This window comes from Engystomops pustulosus, chromosome 5 (genome assembly GCF_040894005.1).
Source record: "Engystomops pustulosus chromosome 5, aEngPut4.maternal, whole genome shotgun sequence".
Lineage (NCBI taxonomy): Eukaryota > Metazoa > Chordata > Amphibia > Anura > Leptodactylidae > Engystomops > Engystomops pustulosus.
Window position 1 is genome coordinate 139490457 of NC_092415.1, and position 16442 is coordinate 139506898.

Here is a 16442-nt window from a genome sequence, read left to right on the forward strand (position 1 = left end):
AAAAAAGTGTAATTCCCCCACTGCAGTTTGGATGTTGCATCACTTGTCGTCATCCTTGCAAGACCGGAAGTGTTGAACATGATGGGACCCACAGTGGCCATTCAGTAGTCCATGCTGATACAGAAAAATTCATGTCTTAGGGCCCGCTGAGGCTACTGGTTACCTGCAGTGGGTCTGTTGGCCCCCAATACTTCTGTCACAGCCGTGAGGGACGGGACATTGATGACTGCAATGACGCGGAAGCCAGAATGGGGAACGTACACGTTAATTTTTCTTTCCTCTACTTTGACATTCATGAGGTTTTCCTGATTTTCTGGAAAACTCCTCTAAGGAAATATCCTATAAAATGTAAATAAAAAAATAGAGAAGTAAAGGAGGAGAAGGTTTGCCCAGAAGCTGAGTAACTGTGGATGAAATATATATAGAACATCAGCACAGAATTATTTTAGGTACATTTCATTTTTTTTTACTTCTGCTACGACTTCTCCGTGTTCTAGATAGGATGCTGCCTGGTCTATGTATAGGCAATGAAATGCAAATAAGGCCTCTTAGTTCCAAGTGTAGATAAACCGTGATCACTACTTTATTTCTTTGGTGAACTGGCCTGTTCCTAACAAGCTGCAAAAGCATGTCCATACCTTTACACGTAAAATGTGTGTGCTGTGATCCATGGTGTATTTCACTAATAATCTATGTTTTTCAGTGACTGTGGCTAAAGTGCATGACAGATCTACAAGTCTTATGGAATTGTCTTACAGTTGTGATGGTTAGACCTCAAATAATTAATAATTATTTGTAAGGTTGCTGTCAAGGAAGGGTCATCGGCCTATGAACCGGGTAGTACCAATAAGTACTCTCATTGTGATTTTGGAGAAAACCGCTTTCTGCTCTGTTTGTAGCTGAAATATGCTGTCATGAATCAGACTACCATACTACCAATAAAAACTAATGCCTGGCATTACCAAAGTGGTTTGCAGGTACAAACAGAGATTCAGTAGTAATCGATAAAACCTCAATGTGAAAGGTTAAGGAAAGTTTGTTTGTCTTTGTTAAGAAGATGCAACCACTTCAGTGGACCCACATTTCACTTTTCATATGGACATTAATATACTGCATGTCCTCACAATGCAGCCTCGCCATCATATTCTTATAGGGGTTGTCCAGCAATCTTAACATAGGTTTTTCTATCAGGGGTAACAAAATCACCTTTTGTTGACTTGGTTTCTTCTTAACAATGTATTTTGAAAAACATCACTGTAGTTTTTAATGAAGCTTTTGAACCTAACCCAGGAGAAGAACCAACAGTAATTGGAAGAAGACTACTGAAATTTTTTCCAAATTTTTCTGTCTCTCGTTCAATTAACTGATCGCTCCCCCTCCCCCTCCCCCCCCCCCAAAAAAAAAATAGTTAAAAGGGCGTAGTACTTTAATGATGGTTAACAAGGTAGATCGTTTGATCATGTTGTGTGTTTGTGTGGCTGCATGCTTCCTCTGTTCTCTCTATGTGTATTTCACTCTCTCTTTTCTTCCTACTGCTCTCCCTGCCTTTCCCGTCTTGCTGGTTCATTGCCTGCTTGCAGGCACTAGAAAGACAAAAAGAGTACTTTGACTGCATTAGAAATGAGCGGGATGAGCTCAGAGATGAGCTGGCAGATGTAAAAGGAAAAATGAAGATAGGAGAGGTACAGTATTTTGTTTTCAAATGCTCATCTTCAATGGTCACCTTTTCAGCCTAGAGGAATACAAACAAAAATATATTAATTTTGATATAGCATTTGCTACATTTTACTTTTTTTGTTATACTTAGCAAAAGTCTACCATCAAAAAAGTAGGATAACACAGGACACTTGGTCATAGACCTTTCTCCTAAAATCAACTTTTAAAATGATTTTTATGAGCCTGATGTCCTATAGGAGGCATTACAAGAGCCCCTCTCAGCCGTACGTTCACAGGCTGCTACACCGAGCAGGAGCATGTGTAATATATCATAGCTGTCAAGCTCATTAGAATAATCTTTTAAATGGGAGAAGAAGGTTTATAATGCCAGGATCTATGGCTAAGTGCCCCTGAATTATCATGCTTGATTTTCACAGTAGATTTATTTCATGTGCAATGTCTTGCAATGTTTGTCCTAAAGTGCATAGAAAAAAGGTGCAAATGGCTACTTGCATAAGATTGCAACTTTTCTTTGTTTGCTAAACTTAGAAGAGGGCCAGAAATATTAGTATGGTTTTCAAAAAAAAAGTCCTATATCAGACCTGTCATTTTATAAACTATGAAATATACCATATTTTTCGGACTATAAGACTCTTCTTACTACAGGACGCACCCCAGATTTAGGCTTCCAAAAAAAGGAGATATATATTTTACTCGCACTAAAGTACAGCACACACAGCTCTGGTTCATGCATACATTTGCACACACAGCTTTGCATCATCCATACAGTTACACACACAGCTCTGCATCATCCATACAGTTACACACACAGCTTTACATCATCCATACAGTTACACACAGCTCTGCTTCATCCATACAGTTACACACACAGCTCAGCTATACACACAGAACCCCACACACACACTCCCCCACTTACCCTACTCCCCGTTCTTCTTACCCTCTCCCAGTGCAGCACGTCCCCATTCTCGGCAGTATGTGGTGATGTAAGAAACATGTGATCAGTCACATGATTCTAACATCACTACAGGTCCTGTATTAAACCCGGGAGGGGGGAGAGCAGTGTGGAGGATCTCCTCTCTGAAAGATTGGGTGCAGATTGGGGCATCACTCGAAATCTACATTACAGCGAGGAAGGTCTGGCAGTACTGGCTCCTGACCTCCGGTCTATAAGACATAGGCACTTTTTAGCAAGCTTTTTTCTTGCTAAAAAGTGCATCTTATAGTCCAAAAAATATGGTACTTTATAAAATGAAAGATGAGCTCTAATTGGTTGACATGAGTATCTAGTGCATTGTTAGTGTATGACATCATAAAGTCCATGAATAATTTTGTCCAATAGACAACAAATATCCACTCTAAATTGTTTAAATTGGAGTCTAGAATTACAATATAAGTAGTACTGATAGACAATGGAATATTCACCTTATGTATGTCAAGAGAAAATATATAGATGGTGAATAAAATAAAACTTTTACTTCAATTCTTTAAAAACTCTAATATTCATATAAAAATGTGACTATGAAATTGTAACTAGACACAATGCTGGACAAAATCAGTTAAAAACCAAAGACAACCATCGACCATATTAGTCACAGAAAACTAGTGAGCAGAACAAATGTCAGGCAAAACATTACAGTGAATGTAAAATAGGACGTCCCTGCACTAATGAAAAACTCACCAAGTGTGTTGTTTGTAATTGTCATGATTTAAGTAGCAGCGCCATCTTCTGAACCATTAACTCCCGGTCCCGTTCCGTACAACCACCCACGGCTGTAACATTGACAATAGTGGTTCTTCTTGGATCAGTTGAGATACAATGTTGAGGTGGGACGGAAATTGTAGGAGGTTGTACTGTGGAGTATAGTCAAACTGTAATTGGTAATGGAGGTGTATAGTGGGTACTAAACCCTAATATTGGCTAGTACACCCTAATAACTTCAGAGCCGCAGCCCAAAACTGCTGTAACCCCGACCGGAACCTATCCCTGTAAACACTGTCCCGGTTAAGAAGCCTAAGAGTCAGGCCACATTCACACAACCATTGGGGGGTGTATATACGTCCCCCATAGGCCTGCAATGGGTGCATGGAGCGGTACCTGTGCAGCACACGTGCGGCACCGTTCTGTACCCAGGGGGAAAGATAGGACATGTCCTATCTTTCCCCATAATATGGCGCTGTGCAGTGCTCACCCCCTCCTCCTCTCCCGTGCCACGGTGGGCACACGTTCGTGTGAATTTAGCCTCTACGGAATAGATACATGAGATCTCAAATCAATAGATGGAGCATGTCCATACATACCATGTTTCGCTTTAATTTAGGCTCATCAAGGGACGTGGAAATGGATGTCATCGCCACCTACCAGATAAATGAACCATGATAGTGTTAAATCAGTCCATGGGGGGAAAAGATGATTTCCCTTACCTTGTAATACCTGGTGATGGGGCTAAAACATTCAATGTTGCACCGCTTATAGTGATAATGGACACAGAGGTCCTGTTGGAGGTGCTCAAGTTTAGAGCACCTCAATCCTATGTCACCAGTGAGTCCTGCAGAGGCTTACTGTGGTCCAGTTTAAATCGACAAGTTGTACTAAGCAGAGGGTCACGCTACCGGCGCCGAGTGAAACACATTGGTTATTTCCAATATCGGTGTCTAGTAATACCCTGTGCGCATGTCCGGAGCATGTGAGCTTGCAAGGGAAGTATATTTGAAATTGCCTAAATTGTTAGGAGTGGATATTTGTTGTCTATTGGACTTTAAAAGCATTATTCATGGACTTCATGATGTTATACAGTATTAACACACGGTATGTGTTAATAGATGCAAGAATATTCAAATAAATATAAAAAATTGCGGTAGTATATTTGTGTGGATGGCAACTGGGGCAATGGAAGGACCTCTATATACCACTTGACTCCACGCTAATGAAATTAGGTTAGTCTTTTTGATTTTTAACTTGAACAGATCTGTTCTCTGATACTTCTGATAGTTTCCCATCTTTCCCATAGTTTGTTTAGTTACAGGAGAAGTCTCATCCCCAGGGTATGGCATAAGTACCTGGTAGACGGTCCCACTTCTGGGGCTCACACCAACCTCTAGAAAAAGATTCATTTTTTTCTGTGTTCCTTTTTTTTTTTTTTTTTTTCTTCCTGTGGTACATTTACAGGTACAAAGCTGAACGTTTTATACGGCTTCTGAGCCTGACTTATGTAGTCATTGTACTTTTTTTTCCTTCTTTTTTCTTTTACAGAAACACGGTTTAGTAATTATTCCAGATGGCACTCCAAATGGTGATATAAACCATGAGCCAGTGGTTGGACAAATAACAGTTGTATCCCAAGAAGCTGCACAAGTTTTGGAATCAGCTGGAGAAGGACCACTTGGTAAATAAAATTTCAATGACATTGTACAAATATTTAACCCCTTCCCGACATTTGACGTAATAATACTGCATGGGGGGAGGTGGGTTCCCGCATTTTGCAGTATTATTACGTCGTGTTTCTGGCTTCCAGGAGCATGCGCAGTGTATTACACTGTAATAGGTGAAGAAGAGCAATCAGAGAATCGCTTGTTCAAGCCAACCTGTAAAAGTAAAAAAAAAAAAATGTTAAAAACACTTAATATAAACATTTATTAATAAAAAGAATTCATTAAATAAAGTTAAAGTCCCCTAAACACAAAAATGTAGACTTTTTCCAAATTTTCACCAATTATCAGTTTTTTTCATAATTAAACGCAACACATACCACCAAAATTTTTCAAATAACATGAAGTACAATGTGTCACGAGAAAACAATTTCAAAATCACTTGGATATGTTAATGTGTTCCAAAGTTATAACCACTTATAGTGACACAGGGTAGATTTGAAAAAAAAATGGACCGTGTCAGGAAGGTGAAAAGTGGCTTCGGTGTTAAGGGGGTTAAAGAAAATCTACCATCAAAACCAGTGACAGTTACTCATAGATCCAGACTGTGACACTCTTCTTGTATTTGTTATCCATGCCCTCCTTCCTTTTAACATTAACTTTTAAAATTATACTATCCTGAAGGCCCACGGGGTGGGGGGAGGGAGAGTGGCAGGGGTCATTAACAGAACCCTTTTATGCTGAGGCTTCACAGGCTGTTTTACGGTCTTCCACTTCCTCCGCTTCCTCGGCACTTCCCTCTGCCTGTTGTAATATCATACAATGGGAGGAGGAAGTGCTGCTTGCACAGTGTAACAAGGCGCAAAGCTGCATCATGGAGTGGCTTCTGTAACGCTCATTAGCATATTTTTTTATTTAAGTTGATTTTAGAAAGAAGGATAACAAATATAAGAAGATTACCACAGTCACAGTGCCTGGATCTATGAATAAGTTTCTCTGGTTTATGTTTGATTTTGAGGGGAGATTTCTTTTAATGATATTGGACACATCTATATGTTAAACGTTGGCTGCGGGTATTTGGAAAGGGCTCGCTAGCTGAGTGCAGCAAACACCAACCAGTAACACTCGCGTGAGGGTGTCGCCATTTTGGCTTCGATCTAAAAGACAGTGGGGTCTTTTATGGCCTGATGGGGGACATACAAAATAAAATCACACACATACAAAATATTAAAGAAAATATATTCATATTTCCCAATATTATGATTTTAAAAATCACCCTCTACACTACAAAAAATATCGCCATAGTCACCCAGTCATACATATTATATATCAAAACGACCCAAAAAAATGGGGAATTTATTAATAATGTTAATTTTGAGTTAAAAAAAAATACTTTAAAGAAACTCATTATGAATGTGAATGTGAGATTTCACAATTTCATATACGCCGTTATTTGAGCCTTCGTAATACACTAGAGCAGTGGTTCTCAACCTTTCTAAAGCTGTGACCCCGCAATACAGTTCCTCATGTTGCAGTGACCCCAAACCATGTACAAGAATATAACTACTATAATACTGCCCCCTATGTACAAGAATATAACTACTATAATACTGCCCCCTATGTACAGGAATATAACTACTATAATACTGCCCCCTATGTACAAGAATATAACTACTATAATACTGCCCCCTATGTACAGGAATATAACTACTATAATACTATGTACAAGAATATAACTACTATAATACTGCCCCCTATGTACAGGAATATAACTACTATAATACTGCCTCCTATGTACAGGAATATAACTACTATAATACTGCCCCCTATGTACAGGAATATAACTACTATAATACTGCCTCCTATGTACAGGAATATAACTACTATAATACTGCCTCCTATGTACAGGAATATAACTACTATAATACTGCCCCTATGTACAAGAATATAACTACTATAATACTGCCCCCTATGTACAAGAATATAACTACTATAATACTGCCCCCTATGTACAAGAATATAACTACTATAATACTGCCCCCTATGTACAAGAATATAACTACTATAATACTGCCCCCTATGTACAAGAATATAACTACTATAATACTGCCCCCTATGTACAAGAATATAACTACTATAATACTGCCCCCTATGTACAAGAATATAACTACTATAATACTGCCCCCTATGTACAAGAATATAACTACTATAATACTGCCCCTATGTACAAGAATATAACTACTATAATACTGCCCCCTATGTACAAGAATATAACTACTATAATACTGACCCCTATGTACAAGAATATAACTACTATAATACTGACCCCTATGTACAAGAATATAACTACTATAATACTGACCCCTATGTACAGAAATATAACTACTATAATACTGCTCCCTATGTACAAGAATATAACTACTATAATACTGCCCCCTATGTACATGAATATAACTACTATAATACTGACCCCTATGTACAAGAATATAACTACTATAATACTGCTCCCTATGTACATGAATATAACTACTATAATACTGACCCCTATGTACAGGAATATAACTACTATAATACTGCTCCCTATGTACAGCAATATAACTACTATAATACTGACCCTTATGCACAATAATATAATTACTATAATTCTGCCCCCTAGTTCTCACTCCCTCCTGCCCCCAGTTCTAGCCCCCCCTGCTGCCCCCAGCTGTAGTGCCTCCCTGCTGCCACCAGTTCTAGTTCACCCCTGCTGCCCCCAGTTTTGCCCCCCCCTCCTGCCCCCAGTTCTAGTTCACCCCTCCTGCCCCCAGTTCTAGCTCCCCCTGCTGCCCCCAGCTGTAGTGCCCCCCTCCTGCCCCAGTTCTAGTTCACCCCTCGTGCCCCCCTGCTGCCCCCAGTTCTAGCCCCCCCTGCTGCCCCCAGCTGTAGTGCCCCCTGCTGCCCCCAGTTCTAGCCCCCCTGCTGCCCCCAGTTCTAGCCCCCCCTGCTGCCCCCAGTTCTAGCCCCCCCTGCTGCCCCCAGTTCTAGCCCCCCCTGCTGCCCCCAGTTCTAGCCCCCCCTGCTGCCCCCAGTTCTAGCCCCCCCTGCTGCCCCCAGTTCTAGCCCCCCCTGCTGCCCCCAGTTCTAGCCCCCCCTGCTGCCCCCAGTTCTAGCCCCCCCTGCTGCCCCCAGTTCTAGCCCCCCCTGCTGCCCCCAGTTCTAGCCCCCCCTCCTGCCCCCAGCTGTAGTGCCCCCCTCCTGCCCCCAGTTCTAGTGCCCCCCTCCTGCCCCCAGTTCTAGTGCCCCCCTCCTGCCCCCAGTTCTAGTGCCCCCCTCCTGCCCCCAGTTCTAGTGCCCCCCTCCTGCCCCCAGTTCTAGTGCCCCCCTCCTGCCCCCAGTTCTAGTGCCCCCCTCCTGCCCCCAGTTCTAGTGCCCCCCTCCTGCCCCCAGTTCTAGTGCCCCCCTCCTGCCCCCAGTTCTAGTGCCCCCCTCATGCCCCCAGTTCTAGTGCCCCCCTCATGCCCCCAGTTCTAGTGCCCCCCTCCTGCCCCCAGTTTTAGTTCACCCCTCCTGCCCCCAGTTCTAGTGCCCCCCTGCTGCTTGAAGTTGTAGTTTCTACTCACAGTGAGCAGAGCAGTCCTGTTCCGCGGGAGTCTGTGTAGAGGAGAAGCCAGAGGGTCATGTGATGATGACATCACCACAGGTTCTCAAGCTTCCCCTGTTGACAGCAGCCGGCAGGTCCTCAAGCAATGTATGCTTATTGTACACATGTTTTATTCCGTTTTTGCTGTGAATCGCGGCAAAAACGGAGTAGGGTCGCGGCCTCTGTGTTTTGGTCGTTCGACCCCCAGGTTGAGAACCGCTGCACTAGAGGGAGGTGGAAGGAGCAATTCATCAGTACACTGTGTTATTTCCTGGCATTAGTGTGCAGGAACGCTACATAACCGCACTCAATATGAGATTATGTTCATGCATTGTGATTTAATACGAGTAACACAAGTATGCTTATTTCAGATGTAAGGCTGAGGAAACTGGCCGAAGAGAAGGACGAACTTGTGTCACAGGTAGAAATAACACCACATAAGTTCAAGGTGATTGATCATCGGCAACTGTAGGAATGATGTGATGTGGTCTTAATGTTTTTTAGATAAGGAAGTTAAAGCTGCAGCTTGATGAAGAGCGCCATAAGAATGTTAGAAATGACACCATGACAGACTCCACTGGACTGGAAAATGGTTCAGATCTACAACTGATTGAAATGCAGAGTGAGTGTTTATGCTAAAGATGATGATTATTTTTGTATGGCTCGCAGCTCCTGAGCGTTCAATGGTGGTTCCAGCAGTGTTGGGGATTTAACTGTTGAAAGTAATATACTGGTATGTGGTGGACTGCAAAAGTGCAGTTGTTGGGGGAAAAAAAAAAAAAAAACAATCGAAAACTAAAGTACCCAGGGATCAGCAGCTCAGTCTAGGAAGGTGCTTATAGGCTATTTTGGTAGGATTGATCTATATTTCCTAGACCTTTATTTCAGGAATTGTATTTGGATTTGCTGACATTAGTCTGACTTCAATTGCTCTGTAAAAAAATGTCCTGCAAGAGCATTCCAACATGTTTTGTGTCTAGGCTGTCATTACCAGAGGTTTAGGTGCTTCCCATGAATCGCTTCTAGAACCACCTTTACTAGCAGTAACAATGTTTTCTATGGGGCTCTCACAGTTTTCTGGAGGTAGATGGCCCACACTTCTTTCCAGTGTTACTTTGGTTGATTCAGTCTTGTATGCATTTGTTTATGCACTGCTGATTTATAGTACTGCCACAGCATTTTAAAAGGGTTTAGGTCTGGACTTTGACTGGGCCATTGCAACACCTTGATTCTTTTGTTATTATTGTGCTTTGTTCAGATAACATAAATGTCTACCTTTTCCAACTTTTTTTTCTACTCCCTATAGCAGTGATGGCGAACCTTTTGCCCAACCAGAGTGCCCAAGCTACAACCAAAACCCACTTATATGTTGCAAAGTGCCAACATGACAATTTAAGCAGTAACTTATTGATCCCTGCTGTATCAACGGTTATAATCGTATTGGTGTCCTGAGTTCTCCAGTGCAATATAAAGATGATGGAGAAATTTGGATTGTAGTTTCCCTCCACGGCAGGAGCTTCAATGGCAATCCATCTCTATCCACATCTTCTTGCTCCTCCTGTAGTCCTGGCAGTCAAGGCTGTCGCTTTAAAATAGCCTTAAGCTTCGCACGTCCAAGGCTGTATTGTATCACAGGAGAAAGCCTTGAGTCCTAGCTGGCAAACTCTGTGTTGGGGTGAAGATCTGGGTGCCCACAGAAAAGACTCTGAGTGCCACCTCTGGCACCTGTGCCATAGGTTCGCCACCACTACCCTATAGTATTTATAGCAAGGCTCAATATGGATGTATGAAAAATTTCAAATGCTTTTGTGGCAGGCGGTTTGCATGGGTGACTATGCACCGTAGAGCTTTCTGTGGTTGTTCTGTGAATCACAGACTGTTATTTATTTTTTCTTGTCCTGACCACCATCATAGCAATATATAATATATAGTCCCTTCATCCACACTAAACTACAGTGCTGAACTGTAATACCACATCCCTCACTCACTGCCCAGTCTTTCCCACTTCTAGCAGTGTCAGGAGATAAGACAAGGTCTTGTGCCATTTCTCTCACTTTCAGTCTCTGTATATCAGTATAACCAAGGCGGGATTACATTCTCCTGGCATTCTCTATGCACGAAGTAGCTATATAGTATGAATGTAGAATGGAGTGCAACAGTGCTGGTGCATGTGGGATACAGAGTGCAGGTAAAATGTGACCTTTTCTTAGATTAGTTTATATAATATATATAATTTGTCTGAGCATTACAGTGTCTGGCCTTGCTTGGAAGATTGTCAACTGTCTAATAAATACAATATCAGACTTGTATTCACAAGTATGTAACTGTAACATGATGGATTTAGAACCTTTCATAGATTGATGGTTATAACCCTTTTTTAAGATTGTGGTTGATAACTTTCATTATATTTATGTTAACACTAGCTTCAACACCCCAGGTCAGAAAAGGGCACTAACTTGTGCTTTTATATAGGTGGCTATACTTGCTGATGGGCATTAGTTTGAAGCACCTGGCTCCTTATCATTTCCTATGGAAGTGTTAAAACCGTGCTTAATGTTTCTCACTCTTTACACCACCGTCGCGCCAAGTGGGTGCGAAGTGGACCAGGGTAAAAAAAAAAAATTATTAAGAAGAAAACAAAATTTCAAATGAGCCGTTTGAAATAACATATAACTCATGTCAGGTATAATTGCATTTAAAAGGGCCAATCAATTAAAAAAAAAAATTCATAATAATTACCCCATTCAGTTAATGCTATAATGCCATTCAAAAGTTTACATTTGTTTAGAAGATTACAAGCCCTCATACAGCTCTGTAAATGGAAAAATCAAAAAAGTATTGCTTCTGAAAGACGGGAAGTGAAAAATGAAAACACAATAAGCAAAAAAAGCCTGCTCCTAAAAGGATAATATAAATGACGACACAGAATCTTTTGTGAATTGTTAATTGAGGTCTCCAAAGACCAAATGTTTTTCTGATACATAAAATGATAGAACTTATTAGGAATACATTATTATACATGTAGCTGGTAGGTTGTTTAGATTGTGAACCCCATGGGGACAGGGACCAATTTGGCATGCCTTGTGCAGCGCTGCGTAATCTGTAGGCACTGTATAAATAAATTATTATTATTAGCTGTATATAGTGTTAAAGTATAATAAAGATACTATACAGTGTATATAGCATTTTCACGTATGTGCTTACTAATGATGTTTTGTACACATCAGTTTTCTACAAGAAACCTTGTTAAGGCTTGTGAAGAGAAGGATCTGTTCTTCAAATGTTCATTTACTTTTGTTTTGCATCTAGGGGACGCCAATAGACAAATTAGTGAATACAAGTTTAAACTGTCAAAGGCAGAACAAGATATAACTACTCTAGAACAGAACGTAAGTTCTCTGTGTTGTTGTTTGTACCCACTCTTCATTTTGCACTGATCACATACTGTTCCTTTACGGAAAAGCATTCCATAAAGTTTTATTAATGTTGCTAATGAGCTACTGATGTTGGGGGAAAAGTAGATGTAAACTTTCTACTGATGTCAGGATGTAGTCATTAAGTATGAGGACTGTATATGGGTTTCTTCAGCCTCTGCATGTATTTCAAGAAGGTATTCACCACCACCAATTCTCAGAGCGCTTCTAGTTCTGAGCTCCTGCAGCATATTTCCACAATTGACTATAAATCAATCAGAAGCATGATTTATCCTGACATTACAACCTGCATTGTAGACCAGCAATGCACAGTGTTGTCCACAATTGGAAACTATCTACATTTTTAAAAGCTGCATTGCTCTTTGGTAATGTGGGGGAGATCATGGCACATACATTACATTAATAAGAGAACAAACAGAAGTACCAAAAACTCCATTCAACTGGTACAAGTGCACAGTGGACCAATCTTGTGAAGGCTCACTATGTAGATGGGAGGGTAGATGGATGTGCAAGGTGAGGGAGCAGAACAGTGCGGTTATTATGTATTTTAGGCAGTCCTAAACAGATGGGCAGAATGCTGTCTAATTTTTGTTAATGTCTAATTAGTAATAATAGTAATAATAGAGTGTTGAAAACCACTCTATTTACCCTTTCTATACATTTTTAATTTAACACATTAGTGGTTTTCAACACTCTCCTAAACTTTTTATATAAAATGCTGGTTCTTCAGTTTAAAATCTGGTTTCTGTGCTATATTTTACAGGTTCTCAGGCTGGAAGGACAAGTTTTAAGATATAAATCAGCAGCTGAAAATGCAGAAAAGGTAGAAGATGAACTTAAAGCAGAAAAGAGAAGACTTCAAAGAGAGGTATAAAATAGGAAGTAAGGTGGTCCCTGAATGCCTTCCATCTGATGTTTATGTGGGGATATTGATGTTCCAAATGTCGTTCTCAAATTTGCAGGACATTTATTTTTATAGTCTGTTGGGCATAATTTCTGCTCAAAAATAGCTCTATGCTAAAGCGTGGAAATATTAAACACCAAAAACTTTGGTTTATGTTTAAGAAATACATAACTTTTATTCACTGATCATATACCAAAGATCTCCGATGGTTCAGATGACGGCTGTAATCTCCATTTCAATTTAAAGCACTTGGTTGGTTGGTTATGATATTGATGCATTGGAATACAAGTTTATACAGTAACTACTGTAGGTTGGCATAGTTCCTCAGCTAAGAAATCCTAACAATTTGCATTTGACTTATTTGACAGCTTCGAACTACTCAGGACAAAATGGAAGAGATGGAGATGACCAATAGCCACTTAGTAAAAAGGTTAGAGAAGATGAAGGCAAACCGGAACGCACTTCTGGCTCAGCAATAAAGATACCATACAACAAAGTAATGCACTGCTCCAACAAACAATGCGCCTTCACTGGGTCCTACTACAGACCTTCTTCTTGGCTCTTGGTGCATATTCTGGCCTGCCTGGGTTCTTGACAGCAGAGTGACTTATCAATCTTTAATTTATGAGAGGAGTGAAGAACTAGTATTAATACATTAATACGCCTCAAGGAGATCTCCCTTTCGGCACACTGATGGGTAGATTTCTGAGCGAAGGTGTGACACGCTGGATTCATGGTTTTTCATAGGATATTATTTTCCCTCACATTGTTATAATCAACTCTACTCACACTCATTTCTTTTTGTGGTTTGCTGCTTACCTACGCTGGTGAACTGAAACTACTGCATGAAGAGGAATTTCTGCTATGAATAATGCCTATCCAATACTGTACTGTATGCTGAACGGACAAAATCCACCGAACCCCTTCCCTGTGTGAAGTAGTCATGGATCCAGGGAGATGCATATACTTGCCAAATGTCTATATATCAAAGAGGAAATATGACATGGGGCACCTTCTGCTGAGCAAGTGCCCAGACCAGTTTTTAAGTGTCTTATGTTGTCACTTAAAGAGCAGCAGGGAAGGGGTTACAAACGCCAAGTGCCTTCCTCACTGTAGTCTTGCTGTTCAGCGCTATCCAATGGAGTTATTCTAACATTCGTTCTTAGGAACCTTACAGTTTGGGGGGGGGGGACTTGCATTCATTAAACTTTCTACATTTTGAACAAAAAATACTTTTTGTAAAAATATTTTAATTTGTATACAAATTGTATAACACCAGACAGGGACTGTATATTCTTTTATTGCATGGGTGATGGCATAACTGGTCATATTATTTTAATGGGTTTAATTGGCTAATATTAAGAATCAGATCCATACAGTATGACGGATGTATTTTGTTGTACATTGTGAACTTTAAAATCTGTGGCTCGAGTGTAAGTGAAGGACTAAGAAAATTGCCGGGGACCGATGTTAATTGAGACTTTAATCGTCATGTATTGTTAAAGTTTCTAATTTCATATTTATTTAGGATAATAAACACCAACAATTTCTTTCTCAGACCAGAAAAAAAACTATTAAAGCATGAGAAAAGGGCTAATTTATATTTTCAATTTTATTTTCAAAGAAGGATTATCACAAAAATATACCCAATTAAAATGTTCACTTCAAAAAGCCAAATTTACAGTGATCTCTTGTTTGTTCCACTTTGTATTTTAGTACATTCTGTATCTGGGAGCTGCCAGGTGTAGGTAAGATATCATGTACTTTCTCTGCCATGATTCTTCCCTCTGCAGCAGCTATTGACGTGAGGTTTCTATCGTCCGTTGGAGGCAAGTGGAGAAGATCTTGACCGGAGCTTCTATTTCTTTGTGTCTTAATGCCTTTTGCTTTCTGTCCCCTGCTGCCTCTCTGTGGTATACACCTCCACTTGGTTATTTGTAGAGAAATCTCACAGCAATTTATTTATATTATACACATGATATGTAAATACTGAGAGGATGCAAAGGAACAAAAAAATGTTCTGCATTCCCAACAAGTTTAATGGCAAACTAGTTTTGTCTCTAACATTAAAAAAAAAATATATTATCAAAATCCATCATGATAATCCAGGGACACAAGCTGTTACACAGTCTCCCCTTCACCCTCTGATCTGTCAGCATTTCTCCCTTCCACCGCCTGCTGTATTCTCACGGCCGTTGCAAACAGTGGGAGGGGGAAATGCTGAGGGACCAGGGTAGAGAGTGAGACTGTAACAGCCTGTGAAGACCGAGCACTCCTAGCTCATTAGCATAATTTTATACAGTTAATTTTAGAAGTAAGGAGGCCATGGTTAACAAATATAAGATAACCACATTCTGTGGATTTTTAATTGTGTCCCTGGTTTATCATGCTTAATTTTACATGGTAGATTTCCTTTAACGTCCTCCTTACAATTTAATATGTATTATTTCTAAAAAATACCTTGTGAAAAACTGCTACTGAGGTATGTGGACCTATCAACGTTCACTTACAAAAGTAAATATACAGAATAAATGAACTACCGTATACACTCGTTTATAAGCTGAGTTTTCCAGCACAAAAAAAATGAAAAACTGAAAAACTTCACTTGAGCTTATACGCGAGTCAATAAAAAAATAAACTTACATACTCACCCTCCGGCACCCCGATGCTCCATGCAGTTCCCAATCCTCAGCGGGCTCCTCTTCTATCTTCTCTAGGCTGTAGTAGCCGGCACACACTATGATACAACGGTTTTGGCGCTGATGACGTGATAGTGTGCGCCGGCCAGCAGATCGCAAGGACAATACTACAGCATAGAGAAGAGGATCCGCTGGGAGCCGCGTGGAGCATCAGGGCGCCCGAGGGTGAGTATGTAATAGAAGGGGGAGAGAGTCAGCTCACCTGGAATCCATACGGCAATGTCAGGAGTGTTGGCGCACGGACAACTTAGTTCCAAGTCCGAGATATAGTGATGACTGTACGTCCAGCTTCATACAACAATCCTCGAAAGTTCATAAATACTTCATAAAAGTATTTTGTCTTATTAAAAATTCAGACAGCGGTATATTAGCACATGGAACATGCAGACATCACAGTGTTACTCGCATGACTTGATGAAGGAATATTTTCTGAAACGCATAGGCGAGGCATGATGCCTTGATGAAGGAATATTTTCTGAAACGCGTAGACGAGTAACGCTGTGATGTATGTTCCATGTGCTAATATACCGCTGTCTGAATTTTTAATAAGATGAAATAAACTTCTACGTTTTATGAACTTTCGAGGATTGTTGTATGAAGCTGGACGTATATTCATCACTATAAGCTCAGTTTATTTTTTTTTATGTGCTGGGTGGGCTGGCTGTATGCTACTGGGGGCCTTGCTTACTATATACTGGAGGCTGTGACCAATGCATTTCCCACCCTCAGCTTATATTCGAGTC

The 16442-nt window shown here is 40.5% G+C and overlaps 1 protein-coding gene across 26 annotated transcripts in view; it reads left to right on the forward strand.

Moving 5' to 3' along the window:
- Positions 1–14677, forward strand: part of LRRFIP2 (LRR binding FLII interacting protein 2) — a 79920-nt gene extending 65243 nt beyond the window's left edge. For 19 of the 26 annotated variants that reach the window (XM_072153190.1, XM_072153199.1, XM_072153196.1 and 16 more), the window contains 7 exons: positions 1581–1682; positions 4928–5060; positions 9034–9083; positions 9167–9284; positions 11972–12051; positions 12860–12964; positions 13369–14677. In XM_072153190.1, coding sequence (XP_072009291.1) covers positions 1581–1682; positions 4928–5060; positions 9034–9083; positions 9167–9284; positions 11972–12051; positions 12860–12964; positions 13369–13479 — 699 coding nt within the window. In that variant the 3' untranslated portion in view covers positions 13480–14677. The remainder of the gene's footprint in view (positions 1–1580; positions 1683–4927; positions 5061–9033; positions 9084–9166; positions 9285–11971; positions 12052–12859; positions 12965–13368) is intronic. The other 7 variants (XM_072153201.1, XM_072153204.1, XM_072153205.1 and 4 more) reach the window with 1 other exon arrangement.
- The last annotated feature ends 1765 nt before the right edge of the window (positions 14678–16442 follow it).